We start from the raw sequence: 15,534 nt of genomic DNA, 5'->3' as shown, positions 1-15,534 counted from the left end.
GTGGTGGGGAATCTCTTCTCTCCCTGGTGTAAAATACTTATTCTCTGGCAAATGTTCTGAAATATTAAAAAGTTTTATTTATTTTAAAAATAGAAAAAGCCTTGTTAAATATTTAAATTAGTTAAGGATGTAATGAAGAGAGAGCGGAAATAAATGCTAAATACGTAGGTGAGCATTTTTTGCTCAGCAAATCTCAAGGTCCTTCTGAGCAGAGCAGAAGCTATATTCCACATTGTCAGCTGTCCTGAGGCTGCAGAATCCTGTTGGGAAAATAAGAACATCTTTTATTGCAGTGAGACAAAAGTATTAGCTATGGAAGAAATCATAGTTGATTTGCAAGTAGCATCTATGTTTAATTTATGGCTTTCTCAGCTATCTTGAGGTTTAATGACAATTAGAAAACACAAAAGTGACAGCTTGCATTGTGACAGAACAGAGACTGGGAAGGGGAGATCTTTGCCAAATTGGAAATCCTGATTGATCCACTTGAGCATTGACAAAGAGTTTGAATGGAAGCCTGGCTCTCTGGATTGGTGAATATCATGAGCAAAAATTCCAATATTCTTGTATTATTTGATAGAAACTTTTTTTTTCCAAGTTGACAGTGGGTTTACCAAAAAGATCGGTATTAATGGACGTAAAATAGATATGAAAGTCTAGGGCTATATTTAAATGTTGTTGTGTTTGTAAGAGTACGTGCTTAATAAAGTAATATGGTTTGCAGCAATCATTAATGTTGGACTTTTTGAGGTGGGAGCATAAAACCTGGTGATGGATAACACTTTGTTAATGTCAGTTTAATTTTGTCTTTACATTTGTAAAAACCATAATTATTATTTTTCTTTCTTGAACAGAAATTCTGTTCCAGTTAAGAAAAATATATTCTAAATGGATTTTCACATGTAAACTGTTACATCTGATTAAAAGTGATAAGCTCTGTAAAAGGCAGTGTCTTAGAGTATTTGGATAGCTTACGTACTAATTGGTTTTTCAACTGTGCTGTGTCTGGATCACCTGCGACTTTTTATTCATCATCATGTTTTGCTACAAGGTAGAGTATCTTGTAATTTGCTTGTTGTCTTTCTTTTGTTAAACGATTTTCTAAAGATGTATTTTACTTTCTTCTATGTTTTGTTAGTAGCTTGGGCTGGTTTTCTTGATTTCTAAAAGTTGTTTTTTCTGAAGAGTGCAGTGATACATATTTGGTATGAGAAAGGGTTGCTCTTCTGGTTTTATTTCAAAGCAGATAAAATGAGTTTCATAGTCTTGTTGGTGTGTAAGGTAATTATTATAAAATTAGAGAAATTTAAGTTTCCCTAAGAAAATGAGATCAAAGATTATTTTATCACCTTTGTGCTTTATGTTTAACTTCGAATCTTTTGATTTCTAGATAGCTGTCCAATAAGTACATACTTATTGTTATGAAACCTGCAAGACCTATATTAAATTATCATTATGCTGCTTATATATTGTACATTTTAAACATTATTTTCATGCTTATATTAAATTGTATTGAAGGGTATTTGGAATATGCAGCATTAACCTCAGCTTTGTTTTCTACAGAGATTAGTCAGAAGATTTATGTAGAACGGTCCATAAGCTCTCATAATTGGTGTCATTAGTAATAAAGAAGACAACTTTCACCTTAACAGGATTTTCTCTTATGTGCAGCTTGCCCAGTTTAGGCAACGGAAAGCACAATCTGATGGGCAGAGTGCATCCAAGAAGCAGAAAAAAAAGAAAAAGGCATCAAACACCAAAGATGAAGAATCTATACAAGATGGTCCTGATATTGACCGGTCACAGGGTGATGAGACATCCACACACCAAAGAGGAGCAGCTGCTACTGCGGAGTTTGCTATAATGAGGACTTTACGCAGTAGAGAAATGATCAAACATGACCAGACGTATACCATTGAAGTAAGTGTTATCTGGTCTTAAGCAATTACATTATTTTCTATTTAAAGATGGGCTCTTTATATTTTACTAAACTGCAATGAATATGCAAATAAAAATGAGTGGGTATTATGAGAATATTGACATTATTCCCTTGCCTCAACCTCCATGCTGACATCCCTTTATGCCCAGAGCTGACACTTTCCATTTGCTTGCTGGTGACATATTTTCTATGGCATGATAACTGAGCTGTAGAATATGAAGCATTTGTTGGCACAGTTGTGTGCATTCCTTGATAGGATAAAAGCTATATGTATTTTTTTAAAAGCTTATAATAAAATGAAAAGTATTACATAGGAGTACCCCCAGAAATTTTTTACATGGTTTGCACAACTGAACCCCCTAGTGTTCTTCCACTTTGGGGCTCTCCACTGCCCCTCTCCTGGCCAGCTACCTGTACTTATGTACTGTGCCCCTCTCCTGGCAGGTGCTCACTCCAGCTCCCTGTACTTATAGTACGTCTTGAGGCTCTTGATGAGCGAGTCCTGTGGGCTCAGCAAAGGGGACATGAACTTCTTGAAGCAGGGTGAGGCTGGGCAGGCTTCTGTGGGGGAATCCCTGGTGCGGGAGCCGGCCTATGGCAGCAACATTGAGAAGCAGTGCTGACTACCCACCCAGGTTTTGCCCCATGGCTCTTCAGTGAAGGTGGGTGCTGCTGGGCCAGAATTGAATGACTGGTGTGACCTAGTGTGTGAGGGTAGCAGTGCCATTTAGGTTTCGCCCTCTACCTGAGTCTGAGTGGCTCTGTGACCCTCATGTGTCAGGTTTTAACAGCACTCACTCAACAGGCCGCAGGGCCTAACCTGAGTGGATCTGTGACCCTCATGCACCAGGTCACAATACCAGTGACTCAGTTTGGCCCCCTGCTCCCCGGCATGATGGAAGGACTGTGGGGCCAAAACTGAATAGGCAGTGGGTCAGCCAGGGCTACTTCTCCACGCTTCTGCCATGGGGCCAGCTTCTGTACCAGGGCTCCCCTCTCAATGATACACATTGTGTGTACCGTGCCTACAGCTGTCTATGCCTCTGGTATTACACTGTTATAGTTTTAAATAAGTACAATTGTGGTTACTGGTAAGGAGAAAAAAGCAAACCTAAGCATTTTTCTGGAATTCATAAAGTAATTTGATTCTTGCTGGTTAATGGTGACTAGGAATTTATTTTGAAAACACTAATTTGGGGCAGGAATTGGATGGTTTAGGGAACTTGGTGCTCCACCTTTTACTACTTGTTGGAATTTAACCCTGGTCATTAGTGACTCAAAGTGCTTACCATCTGAAGGTTAAAAAATGGCCTAAGTGAGATGGATTGGCAGTCGCAGTTCAGTTCTGAGTGGACAAGTGTTCCCATAACAAAATTCAGTACTATTGTTATACATCTAGGAACAAGAAATGCAAGCCATGCCCACAGAATGGGAGACTGTATCCTAAAGCACTGACTATGAAAAGGATCTAGGAGTCCTAATGGACAAGCAACTCAACATGACCTTGTTTTAACATCTAAGTGTTTAACTTAGATGTTAAAACACCTGCAGCAGGCCCATGGCAGTTGAGTCAGTCTCACAGGACACCGGCTGTGGTGCTATAAAACTGCAGACATTTAGGCTTTGGAACCATGTGATACTGGAGGGTGCTAGGACTCGGAGAGAGCTGAGGGGGAGATGAATAGGGGGAGGGATAGCTCAGTGGTTTGAGCATTGGCCTGCTAAACCCAGGGTTGTGAGTTCAATCCTTGAGGGGGCCATTTAGGGATCTGGGGCAAAAATTGGGGATTGGTCCTGCTTTGAGCAGGGGGTTGGACTAGATGACCTCCTGAGGTCCCTTCCAACCCTGATATTCTATGATTCTAAGATTGAGTGGTGACTTGTGTATATAGTGTATAAATACCTTCACGGGGCAAAATACTGGGTACCAAAGGGCTTTTTAATGTAGTGGAGAAAGGTATAACAAGAAGCAATGGCTGGAAGCTGAAGCCAGACAAATTCAACCTGGAAATAAGGCTCAAATTTTTAACAATGAGGGTGATTAACCATTGGAACCAACTACCAAGGGTAGTGGTGAATTCTCTAGTGCTTGATGTCTTTAGATCAATTCTGGATGCCTTTCTCCAAGAAAGGCTTTAGTCAAACACAGTTTATTGATAGGGCTCAATACAGTGTCAACTGGATGAAATTTAAAGGCCTCTGATATACAGCTATAGACCTAGATATTTAAGGGTCCCTTATGACCTTAAACGCTGTGAATGTTGGCAGTCTGATCTACCAGGTGAAGGAACTGAATGGTGACTGAGCTATCTTTTTTAGCTCTGCAGGTGGTTCCTCTGACAGAGGGGCATCTGAACAGCATAGTATTGTATTTGTTGTGTGGACAAATAGCAAGAACTTCAGTTTCTGGAGTTGTCTGTCAGCTAAGTACCAATTATAAACATCTAGTTCATATGAGAAACCAAAAACCAGTAAGTATTTATGTCACATTCATTTTCAGCGAACCTTTGGTTCCAGCAATTTAGTTGTACTGGACTTTAATTAGTATGATAAGACTGTTAAATTATGCATTTTTTTACAGTGATAAGTGGTACCTTTTCTCACCATTCTGACCTAAGTTAACAAAAATCTTTCAATTCATCTTTATTACGTTTTTAAAAGTGATGGGTGAACCTAGTTTTAAGAAAACGAAACTCATAACACTGGCTAAAGAAAGGCAATGTATAGACAGCTGCTTGTCAAGTTGACCTATTATACTTCAGCTAATACACCTTGATCCCGACCTGCAGATGTCTCTTGCTGTTCCAACCTTGGGCTTTTCTTGAGCAGGCTGCTAATCGTGCCATTTGTGTAGTGGTATTGAGATATGGACAAACATACAGTAGACAGTAGGGTAAGAATATTTCCTGGTGGCTTGATATTTGAATCTACCTATCCTAAAGTGAAAGGCTATGTGTTGTCCTATACTGTGCATTAATGTAAATGATAAAAGGCAGAATTATAGAGTTGCTGATTCATGACACTATAGATAAGATTGTGAAACCCTTCCATTTTATAAAAACCTCTTTTTCCCACAGAGTCATAAATTGGCTGTCTAGATTTTTGGAAAAAGAGGAATAAAAATTGGAATACAAGGTCTCAGGAAAGAGACATCTTCAGAAACCTCTTTTATAGAATTCCTTTTTAAAAAAACTTGCACAAGATTTTTTAACATAAATATACATTTTGTAGGTTTGCTGGTTTAATCTTTTGTGCTCTTAATTAAAAAACTGGCTTTAATTTAAACATCAAATGGAATTGTAAGCAATTGTCTAGTCTGATTGTTTTTTGATATTTTAGGAAGATGTTAAAACACAGATGTTTTAATGTGGTTATTGAATATGCGGTGACTACATTTTTGTTAATAGATTCATAGATTCCAAGCCCAGAAGGGACCGTTATGATCATCTAGTTTGACCTCCTGTATAACACAGACCATAGATCTTTCCCAAAATAATTCCTAGAGCATATGTTTTAGAAAAACACCCAATCTTGATTGAAAAATTGTTATTAAGGGGGAGAGTACACCACAAACCTTGGTAAATTGTTCCAGTGGTTATTTATGCCTCGTTTCCAGTCTGAATTTGTCCAACAATTAGGTCAGATTATGCCTTTCTCTGCTAGATTGAAGAACCCATTATTAAATATTGTTCCTGACATAGGTACTAATTATAGACTGTAATCAAGTCACCCTTTAACCTTCTCTTTATTAAGGTAAATAGATTGAGCTCCTGGAGTCTGTTACTTTAAGGCATGTTTTCTACTTCTTTAATCATTCTTGTGGCTCTTCTCTGAACCTTCTCCAATTTTGCAGTATCTTTCTTGAATTGTGGACAGTAGAACTGGACACAGTATTCCAGCATCACATGCACCGGTGCCAAATACAGAGATAAAATAACCTCTCTATCCCTACTCAAGATTCCCCTGTTTATGCCCCTGTGGATCACATTAGCCCTTTTGGCCACAGCATTGCACTGGGAGCTCACTTGCAGCAAATTATCCACCAAAACCCCACATCTTTTTCACATGCATATTTAATACATGTGCTAAAAACATATTTACACTAATGTGAACTATTAGTGTATATAGAGTAACTCATACATCTCCATTTTTTATTCCGATTTACACTTCAGGGCTCTCCTCCCCTGCCAAATAATGTGTTTCTTGCAATACCACGTAGCAAAAGCAATACCCACTAAACGGAAAGGATTTGGAAGTGTCAGTGTTCTCTCCTGATCAGCTGAGCATGGCACCAAATAGTGTGGTTTAAGAGTGGACAAAAATGCCAGATCTAGTGGTCACTAGTTATAAGAGTTCCCAATAAAGTGAAGAGGTGCAAGGTGCAGATTTACTTAGTGTGCTTGTGAAAAGAGATTCAATGAAGAAAAGTGAAGTAGAATGATATGATTGTGGCAAAAACAAGAGAAACTATGCTTACAATATATTGTAAAGCATAAACTGCGGGTACGTAAGCAGGATATTTTCAAGAGGGGTTTCATAGTAGTACTCTTGGTTATGGCTTGCTAACCCTACACTGGGAGAAGAAGCAGAATTTATAACTTCTTTGGCTCCCCTCCCTTCTCACCAATGGCCAAAAAGGTCTTTAATAAACTCCACCTCCCACTCCTGTACTCATTAAGAATGTTTGAGGTTAGCCTGTCAGTCAAAGAGACTAAACTACAAGTTTCTATATAGAACCTTAGCACTGCCAAAATTGTCTTGTATACTTTGTCAACTACTGTAGACTCCTCTTTAAATGCAGTTATACCCCTGAACTAGATATTTCAGAGTAACGATGCAAAAGGTTAACCTGTAAGCATTACCAGTTAACCTGCCTTAACCATTAACCCTGGGCCGGCCGGCCAGCTGGCCTGCCAACCCCAGTGGTCACACACCCTGCAGATGGCACGAGCCTAGACACTTAATTGGTTAACCGTTTAAACAACATTTTATCATTTAAACGGTTAACTTTTTAAATGGTATTTACCTCCCTATTTCAGAGGTCCTTGCAAGTTGAACAGCAACATGTGCTTTAATTAAATTTAAATTCTGATAATGTATTCCCAGTTTCCCTATTTATAGAGCCCACTTCTGAGTTTCAGAACCACTCCTAGTAGTAACACAATTGAACTGTTTGCTCCATTCAACAAAAGGGGTTTCCTATGGAGCACCACAAGCTGCTGTAGCCTCCTCCAGGAGGGGGTCCTGAAAGAAGCTGTCAGGGCGAGAGGAACTGGTTTTGAGAGTGAATTTAGGAGTCTTCTCTTATTGTGACAGGGAGGAAAGAAAAAGAAGGAAAGAGGTACCATATTGCACCAGTCTGTCCCCCCTTTGATTGATTTTATATAGGAAAGAGGAAGGAGGCAGGTAACTTGATAGAGCTGGGGGAGAGGAATAATGGGATAGGGGAGCTGTTATGCAGAGAGAAGAGGGAAGGATTTAAACTGTTGGAATAATAAAGGCTGTATGGCCTATACAGATATAGTAGTACAGAGAAACCTTCCTAACCAAATTCTTTAGGGAGAATGTTATGAATACATGTTCTACAGTGGTGCTGTGGAGAGTTACTATCAATCTGAGTAAGCTGGCTCAAGTACTCTTCCAATTCACATTTGCCTGTGCTAAATGGGATAGAGCCTAAACTTACTTTACTTTTTTTTTTTTTTTTAACAGCAACGGACTTTATATGAAAGTTTTTGAAAACTTTTTGGTGGTTGTAACTCAAATTTGTAGAATGTTGTCACCACTGTTCATTAATAATCTGAATCTTGCTAATTATTCATATGTATTTCTTTCCAAAAAGACCACTGAGTTCCACCTTAATGAAGTTGCTGTTAAATGTAGAACTTTTTTTGCTGCATTCCATTTAGTCTCAATCAGGACCATGTTAGTCAAGCTAAATGAGAAGTGCTTTGGAAGTTCAGCAATTATCTTCCAAGTTTAATGTTTTAATATAGTATCTGTATTGGAGTTAAAAAGCCAAAATAGATTGTTATGTATCTTGTACTTTACTGTTTAGTGCTGTAAATGTACTGATAGACAAACTAGATTATGATAATCAGACTAGAGTTTGCTCCATTGGAGGTGCAGCCCAAGTAGTAGCCAGGTTCAGGTTAATCTCTCCAACTGAGATTTACAATGCATTTTCTTAGAGCTGTCTGCTCTTTCACCCAACATTATTGTCTTGACACAACATCCTATAAAGATCTAAAGCAAGATTACTGGAAGCATTACAAGGGATTATTTTCTAGCTGAATTTCCAGTTCTTACTTATCTCATCTTTGTAGTAGGATATGTCTTTTTGGTTTTTGCTTTTGTACAACAAAATATATTCAGTAGTTGATGTATGTTGCATTTTTAAGTGTCATGACTGGATTCTCTTTGTTCTTCTAGTATTTCTGTAGATAAAATAAATCACAGCTTTCTGTGATTTTTCTGATTTTGAGTTTTCCGTGTCAGCAAGTGGAACTAGAATTTCCAAATAAAAAAAAAACAAACCCAAAAACAGAGTCCTGAAGAAACCCTCATTCTTGATGCAGACCATAGCAGATGGAATCAAAGTGTTTCTATTTCTTTACTTTATGGGTTCCTTTTCTTAGACAGAAGGGATCTGTTCAAAGGACTGAAACTTTTCTTTCCCTTTCTTGGTTATATCATCAGAATTGTAAGGAGGGCCATTTTGTTTTCTTTATTGTTCAGCATTTGCAGTCTCATTGGTGACTTCAGTTTATGGGCTTTCTTGCTCTTTTCCTGGGAAGATTTCACAAGATATCTAATTCCCTTTCTTTTAGGATTAAAAGGGTGTCTAATACCTCTGATTAGCAAAATTCACTAGAAAAACTCACCAGAACCTTTCACCTGAAGAAGACTGTTGTTTTTGAAAGGCACAGATAGTCATTAAAATTCCTTAATAATCATGTTAGAGTGGTTCCCCTGAGAGAAGTCTGTAGCAATCTGACAGACATAATTTCTCATCGGAGTGTTGTATAGGAGCCAGTTTAAGAAAGGTCGGAGGAGGGAATAGGAGTGTCTGTTTTTGTTAGAGTCCTGAAGATTACTACAGCTTTTATTATTGTAACTGATAAGAAATAATCCCTCTTTTCCCATCCATTGTATCTCTCACCTGAACTTGATCTGTAATGTCCTAAAATCATAGTTGCTATTCTATTAGCTGAGAAAAGTTTATCTCCTTGCTTGGAAAGTGAGAGATATGGAGAGGGACTCGAAATCCGATTTCTTGTATATAGTATAATTTAAATCTTTGGGCCTGCCCTAAGTTTGTTTTAAATTCCCGTCTGTCCAGTTTGCTTCTCACAAAGTTAATGATATGCTCTGTTTCGTAATTTATTTGTGGTTGGTTACTTTTTTTTACTATTTTAAAAACTCTGATCTCTTCCAAGATGAGCCCCACATGCCTGGTAGCATTTTAGACCTAAATTATACAACAAGCCCGTTTTGATTTAAACAAATCAAAACAAAATAAACTTGGAGCGGTAGCTCTTGATTGTGCTTTTCTCCAGACAAGTGTATGTTTAGTAAACCGTCTTAAGAATAGACCAAAGAATTTTAGCTTCTGGCCAAGCCGAAATTTATCCCAATTTTCCATATTTTATTTCCATAACTTTCTCTAAATTTCTACAGGGTTAGTACCTGAGATCTGCAGCATCTTATTAGGTAGTTCAAGTTTTTAATTTTTAAGTTCAATTACTTCTGTCATGAAAAGATTTCAGCTTTGCCAACTCACTTCTCAAAATACATGATGTCAAGTTAGAGGCAACATAACTCTTCAGTATTAATAAAAGAAAATACAATTCAAATATCATACAGATAGTGTAATTTCAAAATGTATAATATAGCAGCTAAATCAGGGGTGGGCAAACTTTTTGGCCTGAGGGCCACATCTGGGTATGGAATTTGTCTGGTGGGCCATGAATACTCACGAAATTGGGCGTTGGGGAGTGAGGGCTCCGGCTGGGGGTGTGGGGGTTGGGGTGGGGCCGGAAATAAGGAGTTCAGGGTGCGGGAGGGGGCTTCGGGCAGGGGTATGGGGGGGTGAGGGCTCTGGGGTGCGTGCAGGAGGGTGGGACCGAGGGGTTCGGAGGGTGAGAGGGGGATCAGGGAGGGGGCAAGAAGTTGGGGTGTGGGAGGGGGTCCGGGTGGCGCTTACTGGAAGCAGCGGCATGTCCCCCCTCTGGTTCCTATGCAGCGGCACGGCCAGGCGGCTTTGCGTGCTGTCCCATCTGCAGGTGCTTCCCTTGCAGCTCCCGTTAACCCCATTTGCTGGCCAATGGGAACTGCGGGGGCAGCGCTTGGGGCGGGGGCAGCGTGCGGAGCTCCTTGGATGCCCATATGCATAGGAGCTGGAGGGGGGACGTGCCACTGCTTCTGGGAGCCGCGCAGAGCAAGCCTCTGACCCCGCTCCTCGGCAAGAGCTTAAGGGCTGTATTAAAACATCTAAAGGATCTGATTCTCCCCCTGGGCCATAGTTTTCCCACCCCTGAGCTAAATAAACACCTGCTGGTGATAGAGAGAGCCCTGAAATGTTAAGCTTATTATAACAGGGTGGCTGTCAAAGAAAGATGCAGAAACAGGGGGATCTTGAGTAGGAGTAGAGAGTTATTTTACTCTGTATTTGGCACTGGTGCTACCGTTACTGGAATACTGTGTCCAGTTCTGGTGCCCACAATTCAAGAAGGATGTTGATAAATTGGAGAGGGTCCAGAGAAGAGCCACAAGAATGATTAAAGGATTAGAAAACATTCGCTACAGTGATAGACTTAAGGAGCTCAGTCCTTTTAGCTTAACAAAGAGAAGGTTAAAGAGTGACTTGACTATTGTCTAGAAGTACCCACATAGGAAACAAATATTTAGTAATGGGCTCTTCAGTCTAGCAGACAGGCATCACATGATCCAATGGCTGAAAGTTGAATCCAGACAAATTCAGACTGGAAATAAGATATATATTTTTTAATGGTGAGAGTTATTAACCATTGGAACAGTTTACCAATATTGTGGTGGATTCTCCATCACTGACAATTTTTAAATCAAGATTGGAAGTTTTTCTAAAATATCTGTTTAGGAATTATTTTTGGGAAGTTCTATGGCCTGTGTTATGCAGGAGGTCAGACTAGATGACCACGATGTTCCCTTCTGCCTTAGAATCAGTGAATTTAATTGGGGCCACTGGGAGCTTCATCTCCCAGTGGCCCCAATCCATCCATAAGATGACTTGGCATACGCACTAGCAATGATGACTGCTCTTACAATAGCAATCAGATTTGTTGGTGGTGAAATAAGTTATTCGGAGGAAAGGCTGTAAAGCTTTTTTCCTTAAAAATAAAAGAAGGAAAAAACTGTAAAAGAAGAACTTAGACACCTTCAGCTGTGATTCTAAAATAATGATATTCTATCTCCTCTCCCCCCCCCCCCCGAAATGGATGGAATTCCCCTTACACCTATTCTTAGCATTCCTTCAGAAATTAAACCTGTAGGGTATCATCCGTCACTTGAGGATGACACACCTCAAATGAGGGTTGGAATCAGCTCAGTGAATGAAAAACAACAAGCCCACCTTTAATATTGGCCATATGACATCAGTACATGGTATAAAAGATTGTGACTGTTTCTACTGATCTGTCTGAATCCTAAAATCCAACCATCTCCGAGACCCCTTAAGGGCTCCACAGGGGGGTAGAATAATCTTAACAGAATCAAAGGCCTATTCCATGAGTGACTCAAATAAGCTCTACACTGCCACAGAGAAGTCTGTAAAAAGAAAAGGAGTACTTGTGGCACCTTAGAGACTAACCAATTTATTTGAGCATAAGCTTTCTTGAGCTACAGCTCACTTCATTGGATGCATTCAGTGGAAAATACAGTGAGGAGATTTATATACACACAGAACATGTAACTTTCTCCTCCTTCATAGACAATGCTTGATGGATAGGAGCTTCTTGTTGTTTATAGTGCCCAGAAGTGTGCTAGTATATTTTATGTAGCTCGTGGTACAAATAAAAACAATTGGTTTTCCCCCAGAGGTCCTACAGCCTAGAGTTTAGACAAGATATGAATGAGAGCACACAAAAAGTGGGAGAACGTCCAGAGGAAGAGGAGAACAAGAGTTACAGAAATATATAACTATCAGAATCTGTGTGTGTGTGTATACTTATGTGTATCTATAATTTTGTTATCCCTTTTTGGCCCAAACGATTAGCCAATTTTGGGGGTCTTAGAGGCTGTTTCTGTTGGGGGAAAGATTAATGATGGGGTCATGTATTTCTTTGATGAAATTGTGTTTACTTACAAAGCGTGTACGTAAAGTCCTGTTTCCCTGAATGCAAGCAGGAATCAAATGGCAGGAGATAGTTTCTTTGCTCATGGTTCCAAGCCCTCTTTCCAGATGGCACGCTACCCAAAACTTGATATCTTAGCTTTTTCTCAAGGTCATGCTGTAAGGGCTTCTCTGGTGGTCTCTGGAGCTTCTTTGCTGTCTTCTCTGTATGCTTCTGTAGTGATTCGGTTGCTTCTTTCGATACACACAGCTCCCTCAAGCAATATCCAGCTCCCCTGCGTTTGTGTTCAGACAGTATGGCTCAACTCTTACTCCAGACTTCCATGTAGCATGTATTTTGGGCAGTGGCTCTTGTAGTTGCAGCTATCTATTCTATTTGACATTTATCTTGAATGAAAAGCAGCTGTTATACCCACCAGCTTCAGAGGTTTCACCTAATCCTGCAGTATAACAACATAGGGGGTACAGAGTCTTTAAAAAAATTTACTGTGAATTTTTAAAAAGATTATGTGAATTGTTTATACACTAAGCCAATTTTGTTGTTGGAAAAAGGAAAAGATGGGAAGGTGAGAGCAGGAGAGGATGAAGCATGTGGAGAGGATTGGCATAAGGGAGGGAATGGGGAAACATTACTGGTAAAGATCACAGTTACACAGGGGCATGGCTAGGCAGGTAGAAAAAATAATTGGTGACACTGCCAACTATTGGATTAGTAAATCCTAAGTGATGGGTCCTGAGGAGTTTGGGAATTGAGAGGGGCAGTAATGTTGGTCAAGGCAGGAGATTGAGAGTAGGAACACTGACAGGAGACAGAGTTCTCAGAGGAAAGAGGGGAGAACTAAGAACATGGAAGGAGAGTAGAAACTAAAACAACATGGAGAAATAGGGAGATAGGATTTTGAAGGTGAGAGAAAGTTAGTGAACGTCTATAGTATTAATACCACCAAAACAACTCAACTGAAGGAAAAGCTTTAAGGAGAAGAAAAGAGATTAGATGTCTAGTAGATAGGAAGATAAAAGAAAGACGAGAAGGGAAAGTGACATAAAAGAAAATGAAGTATAATAAAAATACGTGAGAGAGTAAGTCAGGCTACTCTCTCAGCAGCTGCCCCAGCAAATTAGTTTTATGTTGAAGGGCAGAGGACTGTTTGCTTATTAGAGAACTCTATTTGAAAATAGTTTGTCTAATAAAATTAATTTTCATTGGAGGAAAGAGTAGATACCCAATGACATAAAGGAAAAACTGAATCCAACATGCACCATCTGGACAAAGGGCTGCCAAAATTGTTATCTCTTTCAGCCTACACAGACAAGCTCTGGATTGAAGACGTACACTCTGTCTATAAATACTAACATAACTCAGTGCAGTTGCTCTGCAACAAATAGAAAGTTTCATTTTGGTTTGACTGTAGATTTAAAAGATTAAGTTCTGTGTCGCTGAAGAAAAGGGAAACTGAGCTATTTAAAAATTCATAAAAGTTAAGGTAAAAATCTCAGGTTCAAAATTTCCTATTCCATGCTTGGAATTTCTTGCCTATGTGAAAAAGAGAGGGAACCAATGATAGAGAAAATTCAGAATCTGAAAAAAAATTACATCATAAAAGACCTAAGGTCAAATTCTGCAGTGCCTTAACTCCATACAGCTCCATTCAGTTTAGATCTGATTTGAAGTCAGTTGGTTTGTTTTGTGTATAAATTAACATAGAATTTGTTCATTTTAAGTGGAATGGCATTAGAGAAAGGAACTAAGACAAAGATCTACATAATAAACAGTCAGCACTTTGTGTTCATTAATCCTTACAAGCACTCGTGTAAGGAAGGTAAGTATGAGGAGGAAAACAAATCACAAAATACCTCAGGGTATGTCTACGATGGAGCCAGAGGTGTAATTTCCAGCTTGGGTAGAGTCATGTGGGTAGCTTTGATTGAGCCAGCATGCTAAAAATAGAAGTGTAGCCGCTGTGGGCAGGTGGCAGGATGGGCTAGATTCATGAGTAAGTACCTAGGGTCCTGAGCAGGATTCTGGATAACGAACCCATCCTGCTCCCTGCAACTACATTGCTTTTTTTAGTGCACAAGATCAGTCAAAGCTAGTGCACGTATGTCTATCCGAGCTGGAAGTTACACCTCCAGCTCAAGTGCAGATGTACCTTTAGTGTATAAGGAATTCAATAAACTTTAAAAATGAACCACAGAAATTAATTGACTTATTCAACACCAGAGCAGGCCAAAATTTGGAATTTCTGTTTTGTGTTCCTGTGAACCAGGGTCCTGAAAATTTTCATTTCAGAAACACTGAAACATGGTGTTTCTGAAACTAAATAGGCTTCAGTCAAGGTTCCTCCCCCACTCTGAACTCTAGGGTACAGATGTGGGGACCTGCATGAAAAACCTCCTAAGCTTATCTTTACCAGCTTAGGTCAAAACTTCCCCAAGGTACAAAATATTACACCCGTTATCCTTGGAATGGCCGCTACCACCACCAAACTAATACTGGTTACTGGGGAAGAGCTGTTTGGACGTGTCTTTCCCCCCAAAATACTTCCCCAAAACCTTGCACCCCACTTCCTGGACAAGGTTTGGTAAAAAGCCTCACCAATTTGCCTAGGTGACTACAGACCCAGACCCTTGGATCTTAAGAACAATGAACAATCCTCCCAACACTTGCACCCCCCCTCTCCTGGGAAATGTTGGATAAAAAGCCTCACCAATTTGCATAGGTGACCACAGACCCAAACCCTTGGATCTGAGAACAATGAAAAAGCATTCAGTTTTTTTAAAAGAAGACTTTTAATAAAAAATAGCAGTAAATAGAAATAAAGAAATCCCCCCTGTAAAATCAGGATGGTAGATATCTTACAGGGTAATTAGATTCAAAACATAGAGAACCCCTCTAGGCAAAACCTTAAGTTACAAAAAAAAGTACACAGACAGAAATAGTTATTCTATTCAGCACAATTCTTTTCTCAGCCATTTAAAGAAATCATAATCTAACACATACCTAGCTAGATTACTTACTAAAAGTTCTAAGACTCCATTCCTGTTCTGTCCCTGGCAAAGACCAGCATACAGACAGACACAGACCCTTTGTTTCTCTCCCTCCTCCCAGCTTTTGAAAGTATCTTGTCTCCTCATTGGTCATTTTGGTCAGGTGCCAGCGAGGTTACCTTTAGCTTCTTAACCCTTTACAGGTGAGAGGAGCTTTCCCCTGGCCAGGAGGGATTTCAAAGGGGTTTACCCTTCCCTTTATATTTATGACACGCCC

General features: G+C 39.6%; 1 protein-coding gene across 6 annotated transcripts in view; it reads left to right on the top strand.

Moving 5' to 3' along the window:
• The window catches only part of AKAP9 (A-kinase anchoring protein 9), a 212,436-nt gene that overhangs the window by 39,904 nt on the left and 156,998 nt on the right, over positions 1–15,534 (top strand). For all 6 annotated transcript variants that reach the window (XM_048838118.2, XM_048838116.2, XM_048838113.2 and 3 more), the window contains exon 2: positions 1,672–1,920. In XM_048838118.2, coding sequence (XP_048694075.2) covers positions 1,672–1,920 — 249 coding nt within the window. The remainder of the gene's footprint in view (positions 1–1,671; positions 1,921–15,534) is intronic.

This window comes from Caretta caretta, chromosome 2, assembly GCF_965140235.1.
Source record: "Caretta caretta isolate rCarCar2 chromosome 2, rCarCar1.hap1, whole genome shotgun sequence".
NCBI classification, from domain to species: Eukaryota; Metazoa; Chordata; order Testudines; family Cheloniidae; genus Caretta; species Caretta caretta.
The sequence above is the reverse complement of the archived record's forward strand: the minus strand, read 5'-3'. Positions and strand labels throughout refer to the sequence as shown.